At 37.3% G+C, this 16,633-nt stretch overlaps 1 protein-coding gene across 2 annotated transcripts; it reads right to left on the bottom strand.

Annotated features, from left to right (window-relative positions):
* Positions 1-8,219: 8,219 nt before the first annotated feature.
* LOC127450082 (ubiquitin domain-containing protein UBFD1-like) lies at positions 8,220-14,551 on the bottom strand. Of its 2 annotated transcripts, none has more exons than XM_051713821.1 (7): positions 14,450-14,551; positions 13,109-13,390; positions 11,752-11,960; positions 11,600-11,665; positions 9,509-9,614; positions 9,344-9,426; positions 8,220-9,249 (listed from the first exon to the last, which is right to left on the bottom strand). In XM_051713821.1, the coding sequence occupies exons 2-7, from the start codon at positions 13,371-13,373 to the stop codon at positions 9,139-9,141; spliced, it is 840 nt and encodes a 279-aa protein (XP_051569781.1). In that variant the 5' UTR covers positions 13,374-13,390; positions 14,450-14,551; the 3' UTR covers positions 8,220-9,138. The 2 variants fall into 2 exon arrangements, with proteins under 2 accessions (XP_051569781.1, XP_051569780.1); XM_051713820.1 differs by having other exon boundaries at positions 14,467-14,546.
* Between the last annotated feature and the right edge of the window lie 2,082 nt (positions 14,552-16,633).

Below are 16,633 nucleotides of genomic sequence, written 5' to 3'. Positions count from 1 at the left end.
GTCCTCACTTTGGTGGATCCTGGGAAAGAGAAATCCGTTCTGTTAAAACATCTCTGTATGCCACCATTGGTGCCCAAACAGTCACAGAAAAGGTGCTCAGGACTGTTTTAATTGAAAAAGAAGGAATCCTAAACTCAAAGCCACTAGGATACATATCTTCAGATGTAGCAGATCCAGAGCCAGCAACCCCTAACTCTCTAATAATGGGTTGGCTGGATTCTGCCTTGCCACTGATAGTTTATCCTGAATATGAACTGCTTAGCCACAAAAGATGGAGGCACAATCAAGTAATAGCAGATCAGTTCTGGAACCATTTTCTGCGTAACTACTTGCCTGGACTTCAGTCCCGACAGAAATGGCAACAAGAAAAGGAAAATCTGATGGTTGGTACAGTGGTTATGATTGTTGATCCACAATTCCCAATAGCACTCTGGCCTGTTGGGACTGTTAAAGCTGTTAAGGTCGGAGCTGACAAAAAAAGTCAGAGTAACAGAAATTAAAGTCAAAGACAGAACTTACACCAAGCCTGTCGCTCAATTTATTATGCTCCCATTACTTCCAGAATAATTGTACTGTGCTGGCCCTAAGGATGCAAATCTGCAATACACATATGGGGGCGGCTGTATTAAAGTGAGAGCCAGTTGAATATGTTTGTACTACCATCCAGTGGCAATGTAACAGTATAACATCCTTATTAGGATTTTTGATTAGGCAGTCAGTTGCTTACCTATAACTAGGACCCATCATATGCTAAGGAACCAGTAGTGATAATTTAATTCTGTTGTACCTCATGTGCCATTGCTCGATACTGTGGATAATCCCAGTTCATCAAAGATGTTCTTTGCAAATATTGTTAATTGGTATCATGTGTGTCTGCATCAAATAACCACACACCTTTAAACTACTCCACTTAATATCTACATTTAACCATCAAGATGTGAAGAATAAAGAAGGTTAATTTTTCTATAAAGAGTGGTCAATGAGTGGTGCACTAATATATCTCCTCTTCAATCGGACATAAATAATTTGCTCTAACCAGACATTCTCTGGTGGTTGCAAACTGACAGTAATCAGCACCTAAGTGCCTTTATAGTATAGCTCAAATGCTTCACTCTTTAACACCTGATATTTAATAGGCTATTTTGAACAATCATCTAAAGTATTGCTATCACAACTGCATTATGTCCTGCATATTTGTCCAGCAACTTTTAATGACCAACTGAACTTGATTGTCATCTCAAATTAATTTTAGCGTCATAATTCAACTGACATTTCTGAAGAAGCTCAGCAAATGCGATCCAAGGCAAAGAGGGTCAGATTTAAAATATTTAAAAGATTTAAAATGTTCAAAAGCTTGTTTTCTGAAAGTGAACTCCGCATTGGACAAATAGTTCTGATAGTTTATAGTTAAGTTTGTGTAAAGAAAAGGCATATATATAAATATAGGTCTAAAAATATTTTTTTTCGTTTGGTAATTAATTTTATTTAATGCTTTATTCGTTTGGTAGGCTACTTTATTTAATACAGTGAATTTTGCCGGCATCTTTTCTAAAGTACGCTAAACATTAATTTTATAGAATTGGGCTATATGTTAGTGTTTCAAAAAAGCACATTGATGTTTTTCTCCTATTATTGTGTATTTATTTTTAATTTAAAACATCTTTGTGCACAAAAATATGTTTTTTTGTATTGTGGGCTAATTCCGTGACTGCCGTCTATTATTTTGAATGGTGTGTAAAAGCAACTTTAACAAATAAACGGATGGCTACCGCGATAAAATTATTCACAAACAGTGGCCATTAATTTGTTCTCCTGCACTTGTTGATGTGCATGACACGAGATATTTGTGTTGGCACTCCTGGAAGCGTCAGGTTTGCAGCATCGGATATATATGCCATTAAGATCAATCCATAATAACGTACAATAAATTGGCTTTCAAAGATGATTAACACAGGCTAACGATTGGGGTAAATTCTGTCATGTGACACTATATTTTTTGCATTAATGCCAATTTTCTCCACAAAAAGTGTTTCCAAACCAGTTTTTCCGCTACATTTTAAGTATTGACACTAACTACGTTTCCATCCAAGGATTTTTTGCGAAAAAAGTTTTATCACATCAAAATAAAGCTGATGGAAACGCAAATTATCGCTAAAATTTCACGAGTGTCGACATAATATTTTTCCGTGTAACTCTAGGGCATAAATTCTATTTGGTCTTGAATGTTTGCACATTCCTTTGTGTTTGTCTTACCATGTGCGCCCCGACTCCACCTTCTCGTTCCCTCATTACTCTCTCTGGCTTAGTCCTTGTTATATTAACTAGTTTCACCTGCTCCCAGGGGCAGACTGGCCATCGGGAGAACCGGGACTTTTCCCAGTGGGCCGGCCACGAAACGCGATATGCCAAAGTGGGCAGCGATATGCAGAAAAGGACCATTGAAAAATGCTAAAAACAAAACAAAAGTAGTGATTTGTAAATTATATTCACCCTTTGCTATATTGAAAGCACTACAACTACACATTATATGATGTTTTACTTTGTGAATTTCATTTTTTTTATTTTAAATTTTTATGTACAGGCATTTCAAATCAAATTTCAAAGGCTTTTGGGCATTTCACCCTCTACTGTGCACAATATAGTTAAAAGATTCAAAGAATCTGGTCAAATATCGTGCATAAAGGGCAAGGCGAATACCACTTATGAATGCGCATGATCTCCGATCACTCAGATGTCACTGTTTTAAAAAACATCATTCATCTGTAATGGATATCATGAACATGGGCTTGGGTAAACCTTTGTTAGTCAACACCACTCACCGCTGCATCCACAGATGCAAGTTAAGACCAGGGACGGATTATGACTTGCAAAGGCCCTGGGGCCAATTATTTCCAAGGGCCCCCCTCCTGCCATTTTTTTTACATAGCAACTGGCCCAAAAGTTTCGTTTTCATTGTTGATGGGGGGGATGGGGGGGGGGGGGGGGGCACAGGTAACTCGCACATCTTTGAGGGCACCATTAATGCAGAAAGATATGTACAAATTTTGGAGCAGCATATACTGCCATCCAGCACCATCTTTTCCAGGGCAGTCCCGGCATTTTCAGCAGGACAACTTTAAACCACATACTGGCTGAATAAGCAGAGAGTGCGGGTGCTAGGTTGGCCTGCCTGCAGTGCTGACCATCTCCAACTGAGAATGTGTGGTGCATTATGAAGCGCACAATACGACAACAAAGACCTCGTACAACTGTGCAGCTGAAGACCTGCATAATGGATGAATGGGGGGAAATTCCACTTTCTAAACTTAACAAACATGTGTCTTCAGTGCCCAACTGCTTAAGTGTTATTAGAACAAATGAAGATGTTTCACAGTGGTAAACACTCAACTGTCCCAACTTTTATGAAGTGTGTTGCAATCATCTTATTTGAAATGACTGTACATAAAAAAAAAAAAATAAATAAATAAAAATAAAATTCACAAGGCAAAACATCATATAATGTGTAGCTGTAGTGCTTTCAATATAGCAAAGGGTGAATATAATTTACAAATCACTACTTTTTGTTTTTATTAGCATTTTTCATACCGTCCCAACTTTTTCAGAATTGGGGTTGTAGGTAATTTATCTATTAAAATTAACCAGTTTAATATAAAGACGACTGAAAGCATTTATCTCCTGAGCTCTGCGGTGCACATAATTTGGATTGATTATTGCATTTTATTCTCTCAAGACAGGCAAATAATTGTTTAGTGGTGTTCTTTCAATCACTGGGGCTTTATTAATACTGATTTTTGATGAAGAATGTTTGTCAATGAACTTAATTTATATTGATAAGCGTTTTAATGGACTTAGTTTTATGATTCTTTATGCACTTTGAGGTATTTCTGTATTTTTATTGGATATCACTATTTCGAGATCATTACTTTGCAATAAATATTGTACTTGATAAAAAGAGGCCTCAGTATTTGTAACTTTTTTTTTTTTACCCTACAGCACACTAGAAATATGCTTACTGCAGTTAGTTTTACAGTACTAGAAGCACATTGTAATTTAGCTAATATAAAGCATACAAACAACTAAATAATTGTACAGTATGGTACAAATATACTGCAAATCATTATAAAGTATGCTGTCAACTAGTTTTACAGTAATTTGACTTTAGTATGAAATACAGCAACTTGCTGACTATTTGTTGCCAGTAAGCAGGCCCGCAGGTAATCTGTGCACAGAACTTCACAGAAAGCTCTGCAGAATTGGAATGCCTGTCATTCACAAAGTTCTACCATTCTTCCACCCCTTGTGTGGATGTTCATTACATTTTTGCTAATTTGACAGTGTCTTCAGCTACCAATATACAGGTGCATCTCAATAAATTAGAATGTCGTGGAAAAGTTCATTTATTTCAGTAATTCAACTCAAATTGTGAAACTCGTGTATTAAATAAATTCAATGCACACAGACTGAAGTAGTTTAAGTCTTTGGTTCTTTTAATTGTGATGATTTTGGCTCACATTTAACAAAAACCCACCAATTCACTATCTCAAAAAATTAGAATACATCATAAGACCAATAAAAAAAAAACATTTTAGTGAATTGTTGGCCTTCTGGAAAGTATGTTCATTTACTGTATATGTACTCAATACTTGGTAGGGGCTCCTTTTGCTTTAATTACTGCCTCAATTCGGCGTGGCATGGAGGTGATCAGTTTGTGGCACTGCTGAGGTGGTATGGAAGCCCAGGTTTCTTTGACAGTGGCCTTCAGCTCATCTGCATTTTTTGGTCTCTTGTTTCTCATTTTCCTCTTGACAATACTCCATAGATTCTCTATGGGGTTCAGGTCTGGTGAGTTTGCTGGCCAGTCAAGCACACCAACACCATGGTCATTTAACCAACTTTTGGTGCTTTTGGCAGTGTGGGCAGGTGCCAAATGCTGCTGGAAAATGAAATCAGCATCTTTAAAAAGCTGGTCAGCAGAAGGAAGCATGAAGTGCTCCAAAATTTCTTGGTAAACGGGTGCAGTGACTTTGGTTTTCAAAAAACACAATGGACCAACACCAGCAGATGACATTGCACCCCAAATCATCACAGACTATGGAAACTTAACACTGGACTTCAAGCAACTTGGGCTATGAGCTTCTCCACCCTTCCTCCAGACTCTAGGACCTTGGTTTCCAAATGAAATACAAAACTTGCTCTCATCTGAAAAGAGGACTTTGGACCACTGGGCAACAGTCCAGTTCTCCTTAGCCCAGGTAAGATGCCTCTGACGTTGTCTGTGGTTCAGGAGTGGCTTAACAAGAGGAATACGACAACTGTAGCCAAATTCCTTGACATGTCTGTGTGTGGTGGCTCTTGATGCCTTGACCCCAGCCTCAGTCCATGCCTTGTGAAGTTCACCCAAATTCTTGAATCGATTTTGCTTGACAATCCTCATAAGGCTGCGGTTCTCTCGGTTGGTTGTGCATCTTTTTCTTCCACACTTTTTCCTTCCACTCAACTTTCTGTTAACATGCTTGGGTACAGCACTCTGTGAACAGCCAGCTTCTTTGGCAATGAATGTTTGTGGCTTACCCTCCTTGTGAAGGGTGTCAATGATTGTCTTCTGGACAACTGTCAGATCAGCAGTCTTCCCCATGATTGTGTAGCCTAGTGAACCAAACTGAGAGACCATTTTGAAGGCTCAGGAAACCTTTGCAGGTGTTTTGAGTTGATTAGCTGATTGGCATGTCACCATATTCTAATTTTTTGAGATAGTGAATTGGTGGGTTTTTGTTAAATGTGAGCCAAAATCATCACAATTAAAAGAACCAAAGACTTAAACTACTTCAGTCTGTGTGCATTGAATTTATTTAATACACGAGTTTCACAATTTGAGTTGAATTACTGAAATAAATGAACTTTTCCACAACATTCTAATTTATTGAGATGCACCTGTATATAGTACTCTTTGCTCTGTTTAACACTTTTAACCATGTTTACAATACATTCCCGCATAATTCCTGATTGACCCCAAAAATCAGCACAGAAAATGGGAAAAAATTCTGCAGATTCAATCAGGGACTGCCAGTAAGTTACTGTTCAGTTGCGACAAACTTCTTAAAGTGTACAATTCTCCATGTTTGCAGTGTTATTATAGTTAACGAAAATGAAAATGAACTAAAATAATTTTCATTAAAATAAATATTATTGGGAAAAACAAACTAAACTAAAATACTTATTCATTACTCCAAAACTAACTAAATTAAATTAAAAATGATCTCAAATTCATTTTAGTTGTAGTTTTTGATATACAAGGGTGAATATGGGCAAAGTGGGACAATACTGGAAATATGACTTTTCTTGACACTTTGAATTATGATCTAAACAACACATAACCTAACATTACATCTTTGAAGAAAGCTTAGTATGTCTTTTACCTTTGTCAAAATCAAAAATGAAGAAATATTCAATACTGGGATGTAGAACCTTTGAAGAACCTCTTTTGACCAAATCCCAGATTTTTTTTAAACAGTACTGGTAAAGTGGGACAGATGGAAAATTATTCTCTAGAAAATATCTACATCTATTTGGAATAAATATTTATATTTTCATATACACTTTCACATCATAACATTGTTAACTTTTAATTTTTTTTAGAACCATAATAACTTTTCCCACCAGTGGTCATGAAATGAGCTCTACCACACATCCCAAAGTAAAATCATCCATTTAAAACCTCAAAAAGATAAAGGGATAGTTGACCCTAAAATGAAAGTTATCTCATCATTTACTCACCCTCATGCCATTCCAGATGTGTATGACATTCTTCTGCTGAACACAAAGATTTTTTTTAGAAGAACATTTAAGCTGTGTAGGTCCATACATTGCAAGTCAACAGGGTCCAAAACCTTGAAGCTCCAAGAAGCACATAAAGGCAGCATAAAAGTTATCCGTAAGTGGTTTAATCAATGTCTTCTTAAATGATCTAATCTGTTTTGGGTGAGAATACACCAAAATGTAACTCCTTTTTCACTGCACACCTTGCAATTGCAGTTTACAGGACCGATCATTACACTTACAAGCTCGATTACACTTACATGTAGAGTCCACAGAGGCTAGATGGTGCTGAGAAATAAAATCGAGCTTGAAATCATTATTGCCAAGGGGACAGCTAATGTCAAGATTTACTGTAAAAAAAGGACTTAAATACTGATCTGTTTCTCATCCACACCTATTTTATCACTTCTGAACACATGGATTTAACCACTGGAGTCTTATGGCATATTTTATGCTGCATTTATGTGCTTTTTGGAGCTTTAAAGTTTTGGCCCCTATTGACTTGCATTGTATGGACCTCCAGAGCTGAAATATTCTTTTAAAAATCTTCATTTGTGTTCTGCAGAAGAAAGAAAGTCTTACACATCTGGGATTGCATGAGGGTGATTAATGATGAGATAACTTTCATTTTTGGGTGAACTATCCCTTTGATAGTTTACTCCCCAAATATTAGTTTAGTAATGATTTATAATAATTGAAGGAAATTCATATGGAGACGATGTGGATCGAGCGTAAATGTCCTTTGTAACTTTACCAATATTTACCCTATATTATAAAATTTGCAACATTTACAATCCACATTATACATGAAAAACCACTAGATAGAGGTAACACAAGACTGCCCTGAGAATTTAAATGATATTAGATTTTTTAAATTACACCATTAAATGCTCAGCTTTGGCAGCCATAAAAAAATACTAAAACTAATCTAAAACTAACAGACAAACTGTGAAAACTAAATTGTGGCAAACTGAATATAAAAAAGAAATAAAAACTAAATTAAAAATCCTATAATAAAACTGGTTTGAAGCAGACTGTGAACTGAAGCATTACTACCTTGGCTATTTAACCCAGCAAGAGGGAGCTCTTTTGTTGGAGTGACACATAATGACAGCAGCTTTTTGGAAAGCAATGCTACTTCTCTACATGCATAAAAACAACTTTGTTACAAAAAAATATGCATATTCAATCGCAGTTGTTTAGTTAGGACCTCTCAATAAATGAATTAAAATGGGAGTTTCAAGTAATTTGAGACTGAACAAGAAAATTCTATTGCATCACCGTGCTGAAGGTAGAACTTGGACGCTTAAATCCTGGAATATGGGATTAAATTGTGAGCTGATAGACACAGTTCAGATAAAAAAATAAAATACAAAATGAGCAAGTATATTACAGAAAGGTCATTGAAACTCCTTACTTTTGGGTTTTATTGAAATAAAAATGCTTTTCATTGGTTAGCACCATGTTTGAAATAAACAACATGCATGACAATCTGGCTGTATATCCGAATACTTACTCCTCAGCAACTTGGTTATGTGACTGTATTTATGGAACATTAACACAGTTCTTCCTAATATTACATCTGAACTGAGAGCGAGGGTTTGGGTTAAGGGACATCCCTGAATTTACAACAAAATATCAATAAGTATTGCCTTTTCTCAAAGTATCACAGGGTTTGTTGAGAGGACAGAAGCAGAATAATTGTATTCTTGGCATTAGAGCTGTAATTCTGCAATGTACCCACAGAAAATGATTAGATGTTTATATGCTTAAATTTTTTTTTTTTAAAAAAATACTGAAATGCAATTTCTTTTTTTTTTTTTTACCTGGATAAATTTCATTTTTGAGTGTTACAACATTGCTGTTTTACATGTAAACTATAGTCTGTGCAATAAGAGAAGCTAATTGTAAAATCAACAACTGTTGTGAATTGTAAACTTTGGCAAGTTTGCTTGAGTTGTATGGTAAACCAAGGAATATACTAGATAAAATCTTTCTATATGCCATCAAATATTTTCCTTAAATAATTTTTTATTTCTATCAGAATACCTACGAGAAATGTATTTGCAAGTTCTGTACAATTCTCTGTTTATGCCTGGGATAGCTTTAAAAAAAAACGAGTAGTGAAACAGTTTGAAAAACGGGATGCTGACATTTAGTGCACTTAAAAACCAGAAATCATATTTTGTCCAACATGAATCCTTCGGTTTGCTCGGTTTATACTTCAGAAAAATCAGTTCTTCAGATTATTGTGTTGGCTCCAGTTAATGTTTCAATATTCTGCTCTTAATCCCAATTTTTCAGTGTCTATATAGAGGCACGTTAAAAATACTGCCATTTTCCAAGGACTGTGTCTTTGATTGCATCAACAAACTGTGCAGGCACCCAATAGACCCAATATTGTGAGGCTTCTGTCGGACCCAGCTGAAATGCCTAAGACAAACACAAAATATCAATGAATTAATGTTTGTTTCCTAACATTTAATGCATAGTTTGTTGATATGACAATGTTAAGATAAACAGATACCATCATATGATAGTCCTCGTGACCCTCTATTGGCTCAGTCACAACATTTTTAATGGAACCCATTGGGATTTTTTCTGTTCTTTCTGCAGGTCAGAAAACGTCAAGATCAAAGGAATTAGTATGAATCATATTGTCTCTTAATTTTTACTTAAAGGATAAAATCACCTTTTGTTCCAATCCACAGCTGATCCTGTTCCAGTTTGAAAGTGAGTCGTACTTTTCCACCAGATTTGTTGTACATTCCTGATAAAGGCACTGTTGGAAGGCGCTCCTGTTTAACAAATAAGATATAATTCGGATGTCATTAGTGCCAGGGCTGGATTGGTAATCTGACATACCGGATATTTTCCCGATGGGCTGACGCACTTTGGGGCCGATCGGGGAGGACTGGCCAACGGCAGAACGGTTCAAAGTGGGCCGGCCGCAATACGGGCCGCGATAAGTTGAAATGAGCCGCCGCGCTATGCAGAATGGGCCACAAAACGGCGCCGCGATATGCCGAAGGGGGCAGAGATATACAGAAAAGGTCAGCGACCCCCCCCCCCCACCCAACAACTTTTAGGCCAGTTTCTATGTAAAATCACATCCCAGTCCACCCCTGATTAGTGCGCACAAGGAACTTATTCTGTGCTCTTTAAAAGAGCTTTACAGCAAGCTTTCACAGGACCTGACCACTGAACCTAGATTCAAATGACACCATTCCAGTAAAACACATACATCTACACGATGAGCCAAAACATGATGACCACTCACAGGTGAAGCAAATAAAGTTGATCATCTCCTAACAAGGCCACATGTCAAGGTCTGGGTAGATTAGATGGTAAGCGAAAAATCAGTTCTCATAGTCAACGTGTTGAATGCAGGAGAAATGGGCAGGAGTAAAGACCTGAGCCACTTTGACAAGGGCCAAATTGTTATGGCCAGACAACTGGGTCAGAGCATCTCTGAAATGGCAAGGCTTGTGGGGTGCTCCCGGACAGCAGTGGCGAGTACCTACTGACAGTGGTCCCAGGAGGGCCAAACCACAAACCGGCAACAGGGTGTTAGGCGCCCAAGGCTCGTCGATGTGTGAGGGCAACGAAGGCTATCCCATCTGGTCCGAACTGACAGAAGGTCTACTGTGGCACGAGTCACAGAAAATTGTAATTATCACAACACACAGTGCATCGCACCCTGCTGTGTATGGGGCTGCGTAGCTGCAGACCAGTCAGAGTGCCCATGATGAGCCCTGTCCACCGTCGAAAGTGCCTAGAGTACAATGGGCATGCGAGCATTGGAACTGGACCTTGGAGCAGTGGAAGAAGGTTGCCTAGTCCGATGAGTCCTGTTTTCTTTTACATCACGTGGATGGCCGTGTACGTGTGCGCCGTTTACCTGGGAGAGTGATGGCACCAGGATGCACGGTGGAAAGACGACAAGCCGATGGAGGAAGTGTGATGCTCTGAGCAATGTTCTGCTGGGAAACTCTGGGTCCAGCCAGCACGGGCCACATACCTAAACGTCGTTGCAGACCAGGTACACCCCTCCATGGCAATGCTATTACCTGACAGCAGTGGCCTTTTCAGCAGGATAATGCACCCTACCACACTGCATACATTGTTCGGGAATGGTTTGAGGAACATGATGAAAAGTTCAAGGTGTTGCCCTGGCCTCCAAATTCCCCAGATCTCATTCCGATTGAGCATCTGTGGGATGTGCTGGACCAACAAGTCCGATCCAAGGCAGCTCTACCTCACAATTTACAGGACTTGAAGGATCTGCTGCTAATGTCTTGGTGCCAGATACCACAGGACACCACAAGCTTCGGCAGGTCAGAGCTGTTTTGGTGGCACGCGGCAGACCAACCGCATATTAGGCATAATGTTTTGGCTCATCGGTGTATATGGGGCTGTTTACACCAAGCATATTTTCGAGTCCATCTGTGGTGTTTTTTAATTGTATTTCTATGTCAAAATGTTCTGGATGGATGTCTTTGACTGCTGTGCCGTGTCTTGAGCAGGAGTGCTGTGCTTTTAAGATGCCGAATCAAGTTAAAAGAACTTTTGGAAAACACGCCTCGAAACACCTGTGTCTAGCTTTTTTAGGGCAAGAACGAATTTGGTCTGAACGTCCCCTAATTTTATTTATTTATTTTTTGTAAAATATAAAAATTAAAATTTACTCCATTACAAAGTTCTTGGGGATTGGCCATAGAATTCATTGCAAGAAATATTTGTGTGCAGTGTTCTGTTCTTCTACTCTACTGCTTTTGATTACCTTGGCTCCTTTTATTGACGGCATGACATCTTCTGGTTTTCCTTTATCCAAAACTTTTCTGTGTTGCTATGAAAAAGAAGTCCACAAATATAATAATAATAATAATAATAAAACAACTGTTAAAAGTCACTTTAAGGAAATGAGTTTCCCACCTTTTGCCTGCACAATGGCTCCTTTTTGTTTTCCTCAGCTTTAACTTCTTGCTGTATAACTTCTTTTGGTGTATTTACAGCTAGAACATCATTTATTGTAGACCCGACCACCATTATTTTTGCACCATTAGTAACTTTGATTTCTCTAAGTGTCTTGTCCTCTGGTAGCAGTCCTTTGTACATCACTTTCTGCATAGCGGGTGGAAGACCTAATAACAAAACAGTAGAAGAAAAAACCCAGTACCAAATAGTTTCAGAAGGGTGGCTTAAGATACTTTTTTTTTTTTTAACACTAAAACACTAATTTCCTTGCTCTGAAGCATTTTAATTGTGACATTTTACATGTGGAGTTTTCTGCACATAAATAACAATGTACAGTGGGGTTCAAAAGTCTTGAGTCCACATTTTCTGTTTTGCAGTTTTTTTATGTAATACAGTTCTTTTTTATAACAACTTATTTTATCATAAAATAATTACAATTGTATTATAGCATAACAATTTGAGGGAAAAATTTAATTGAAAACTTAATTTCACAATTTCTTATTTGGTATACCCCTTTTTACTATTATGACATCATAGATTTGAGAAAGTTTATCTTATGTGCGTCAATGGAGGCAAAGAATTCTGACCTTTTGTACAAAGGAGTTGTCAAAGCTTAATGTATGCATGCTGTTAAACCCATAACTTTTAAAGGGATAGTTCACCCACAAATTGGATTTTTTTTCTCATCATTTTCTCACCGTCATGCCATCCCAGATGTGTATGACTTGCTTCTGCTGAACACAAAGATTCTTAGAAAAAAATCTCTCAACTCTGTTGGTCCATTCAGTGCAAGTGAATGATGACTAGATCTTTGAAACTCCAAAAAGCACATAAAAACAGCATAACAGTAATCCATACAACTCCAGTGGTTAAATCCATGTCTTCTGAGGTAATATGACAGGTGCAGGTGTGAAACAGATCTATATTAACATCCTTTTTTCCAATCAATGTCCACGTTCACATTGTTCTTTTGTTTTTGGCAATTTGCATTCTTTTGCTTATCGCCACCTACTGGGAAGGGAGGAGAATTTATAATAAAAAAAGAACTCACAAAATATATTTAACCACTGGAGTCTTATGGATTGCTTTTATGATGCCTTTATGTGCTTTTTGGAGCTTAAAATTTCTGGTCACCATTCACTTGCGTTGTGAGGACCAATATAGCTGAAATATTATTAAAATCTTTGTGTTCAGAAAAAGAAAGCCATACACATCTTAGCTGGCATGAGGGTGAGTAAATGATGAGAATTTTCATTTGTGGGTGAACTATCCCTTTAATATTATGTACAAAGACTAATAATCCTTCCAGTATTACCAGTGAGTGTGTGAATCTTCTCTTTCAACTTAGCCCCAGTGCCATCTAAAGGAATTTTAAGATCATATTTGTTTTTGTTCCAAATGATTTTCACTTCCACCATCTCTTTCCCCTCATCGCTTTCCTCTCCATTGCTGACAACACGAAGCTCAGTTGACATGCTTTCACCATCGGTAAGAGATGCTTGTTCAGTCCCTGCTGCATCTCCTTGCCCAGCAGCCTCACACAATACTTCTGGTGCTTTCTGCATGACCTCGTCTTCCATTTCTCCTACCTCACTTCCTGTGGGAACAATTCCAAATGCAATTATAAGAGAAATTAACCAGTTTCATTTTTCGATCATATTGACAAATGAAGAGGAAAATGTGGTGCAAATAATGTCAGACTTGTTTCATGAGAAGGACTAATATGAAAACACAAAATTTACATTTATTGACTATTCAAATATACAAGAATTCAGAAAACAGCTGACAATTTAAAAGTAAACAAATAATACATATACAACATAGTATAAATATATATCACTAAAAAGTCAATGCTAATAATTATCACACTAAGTAGGGTAAAAAAAATAACTATCCAAATCTTAGAAAGCTGGATTCATTCACGTTTTAAGTGTTGCTACTGTTTTCATTTCTTCCACCACCTCAGATGACAATTTATTGATTTTTTATTTTTATCTTTTAATCGTAGCTGGTATTGAATTTTCTTTTAAAGCTAACTGACTAGCTGCTGCCCAAAGGCGCATAAGCATCTACAAATTTCTCCTATCGTTATTTAAACCCAACTGTTGAATTAAGACAATATACTGCACCCATGACAGCCTTGATCGAGATTTTTCGTAATAGCACACGACTAACTCAGCGACAAGTCACAATCTCCTAACTGCTGGCTATGATCAAACAGCAGGATGGTCGAACAGATAACTTAGCCAGCCTGCTGTGCTAATATTCGCAAGCTCACACTGAAATTGTGTCTCAAACCCAAAAACTGCCTACCTGTACAACATTGGGCATCACACGTGCGTTTGGAACGTTCATTCAAAATAAACATATGAAACCAGGGAATGCTTTTCGAAAGTTCGAAAAATGTTCGAACGTTCCAGACGCGCCTTTGATGCCCATAAAATGCTGTCTAGACAGCTCAATAGGATTTGTGACACAGCCGAAGTTTTCGAGATGGCTGTTTGGACTAATCACAAAATATCTACGTGTTTTTTTTTTTATCACTGACAATTTAAAAGAACACCCATTCAGTGTAATACAAGTGCAAAACAACTGGAATCGGTATTCTAGGTTTTTACACAACACCGCAAAGACAGTGGAAATAACATTTAAGTACATTTTCATGCTACCCACCATCCTGCGCCGCCATGATGATTGTGTACAATATGAGGAAAGGCTTCTGGGAAAGAGCGTGCTGTCACAGTGAATGAACCCTCTGACTTTCCGTAATGACTTAGAGCGATTTTAAAACGTACGTAATCTCATTCGAGGATTGTAGATGTGACGTGGATCTGCAAACTTTCGATGATTTCCAAATAATCGTGATTGACATGTGCTCTGTGGATAGTGTGTTTGGATTTACTGATCTGCAATGTAACACATGAACGTACCCTACCTTTATGGTTAGGTGATCTCATTTCAGCGCTTACAAAAAACCATTGAAAGCAATATGTAAACAAAGTAAAAGGTATTTGATTTCATGCAGTTTCTTACTTTCTTTAGACATACAGTTCATCGGTGCTAATTTTAAGTGCGTGCACGGTCAGTGCATCAGCAGCAGCCACTATACTTGTTTTGTTTGGCTACTGTATGTGACAAGGCGTAAATTATTAGAGTTATGCAGTGTTGACAGACTCTGGCATAATGCCGTAACCCTGGCTGCCATTAAAACGGTTTTGTGGTCGCTCGTATTGAAACGCATAATGTTGCGTGTAGTACAAACAGTTCGACAATGTAATGACAATTTAACAGGTTAGCTTAAAGCAGCATTTCTGTTGGTTTCAGGCAATGTACATCGCAGAAAAAAATACAGGAAACGTAATGCGATATATTTGCTTTATGTGTAACTTTGCTTTGACGAACTTTCCATTTGGGAATTTATGCAGAGAGTGCATGAACACCATTCCACAATTTACGATAACCATACCAACTTTCAAATGTCACGTCATTATCATTATCTCACAATCAGAGGGCTTTATATTATTTATATATATTACAGGGTTGGGAGGGTTACTTTTGAAATGTATTCCACAGATTACAATGCTGTAAAATGTCATTTGTAACGTATTCTGTTAGATTACTCAAGGTCAGTAACGTATTCTAAATACTTTGGATTACTTCTTCAGCACTGGTAGATTTTTTCACTTGTTTTGACTATAAAAACTCTGCCAGTACAGTAAGACAAAATACACATGTTAAAAATACATTCTCTGAAAAACCTAAATATCTTATGCAGTGTTGTTTCTAAAACAAGATAAATCAAATTGATCTTGTTTTATGGATTTTTTTATATATTTTTACAGGAAAACAATACAAAAATGATCAAGAATATGATTTTTACCCTAATATCAAATTTGTTACTAGAAAAAAAAGAAATTATTATCCAATGTGAATTTTCTTGATAAAAAATATGATCGTGCCTGGTAACATGTGCATGTAAAATGGCTAGAAATAGCATTTTAGCTTAGCGTAAAGCTGATAATTTACACAAGGTTTATTTCTATTTCTTCTGCTCCAAACTTACTTCAAACTTACTTCTCTGTCTGCTCGTATGAATGTAACACATCATAAGAAAGTGTTTCACCGCTGTTCAAATGCACTTTGGATTGCATCATTTATATGTATAAATGCTTTCCAACTGAAAGGACTAAATATTAAATGAAACAAATGACAATAAAATGCAAAGTAATCTCTTCAGTAATCAAAATACTTTTTGAATGTAACTGTATTCTAATTACCAATTATTTAAATTGTAACTGTAGTGGAATTCAGTTACTTATATTTTGTATTTTAAGTACGTAATCCCGTTACATGTGTTCCGTTACTCCCCAACCCTGTATAATATATATATATATATATATACACACACACACACACACAGTATATATAAACCGATCAGCCACAACATTAAAACCACCTGCCTAATATTGTGTAGGTCCCCCTCGTGCTGCCAAAACAGCGCCAACCCGCATCTCAGAATCCGCAGTTGTACAGAGCGGTTATCTGAGTTACCGTAGACTTTGGCAGTTCAAACCAGTCTGGCCATTCTCTGTTGACTTCTCTAATCAACAAGGCATTTCCGTCCACAGAACTGCCGCTCACTGGATGTTTTTTGCTTTTGGCACAAAAAGTAAATTCTAGAGACTGTTGTGTGTGAAAATCCCAGGAGATCAGCAGTTACAGAAATACTCAAACCAGCCCATCTGGCACCAACAATCATGCCACGGTCCAAATCACTGAGATCAAGTTTTTTGCCCCATTCTGATGGTTGATGTGAACATTAACTGAAGCTCCTGACCCA

This window comes from Myxocyprinus asiaticus, chromosome 13 (genome assembly GCF_019703515.2).
Source record: "Myxocyprinus asiaticus isolate MX2 ecotype Aquarium Trade chromosome 13, UBuf_Myxa_2, whole genome shotgun sequence".
In the NCBI taxonomy this organism is placed as follows: Eukaryota; Metazoa; Chordata; class Actinopteri; order Cypriniformes; family Catostomidae; genus Myxocyprinus; species Myxocyprinus asiaticus.
This window is presented reverse-complemented; position numbering and strand designations above follow the sequence as displayed.

Excerpts from the sequence above, each read along its gene's own strand:
- LOC127450082 (XM_051713820.1), bottom strand. Across the intron at positions 9,615-11,599 it reads CGTCAATAAAAGGAGCCAAG|GAGCGCCTTCCAACAGTGCC; the intron begins GTAATCAAAAGC and ends TTTGTTAAACAG. Across the intron at positions 9,427-9,508 it reads GCTGTGGATTGGAACAAAAG|AAAGAACAGAAAAAATCCCA; the intron begins GTGATTTTATCC and ends TCTGACCTGCAG.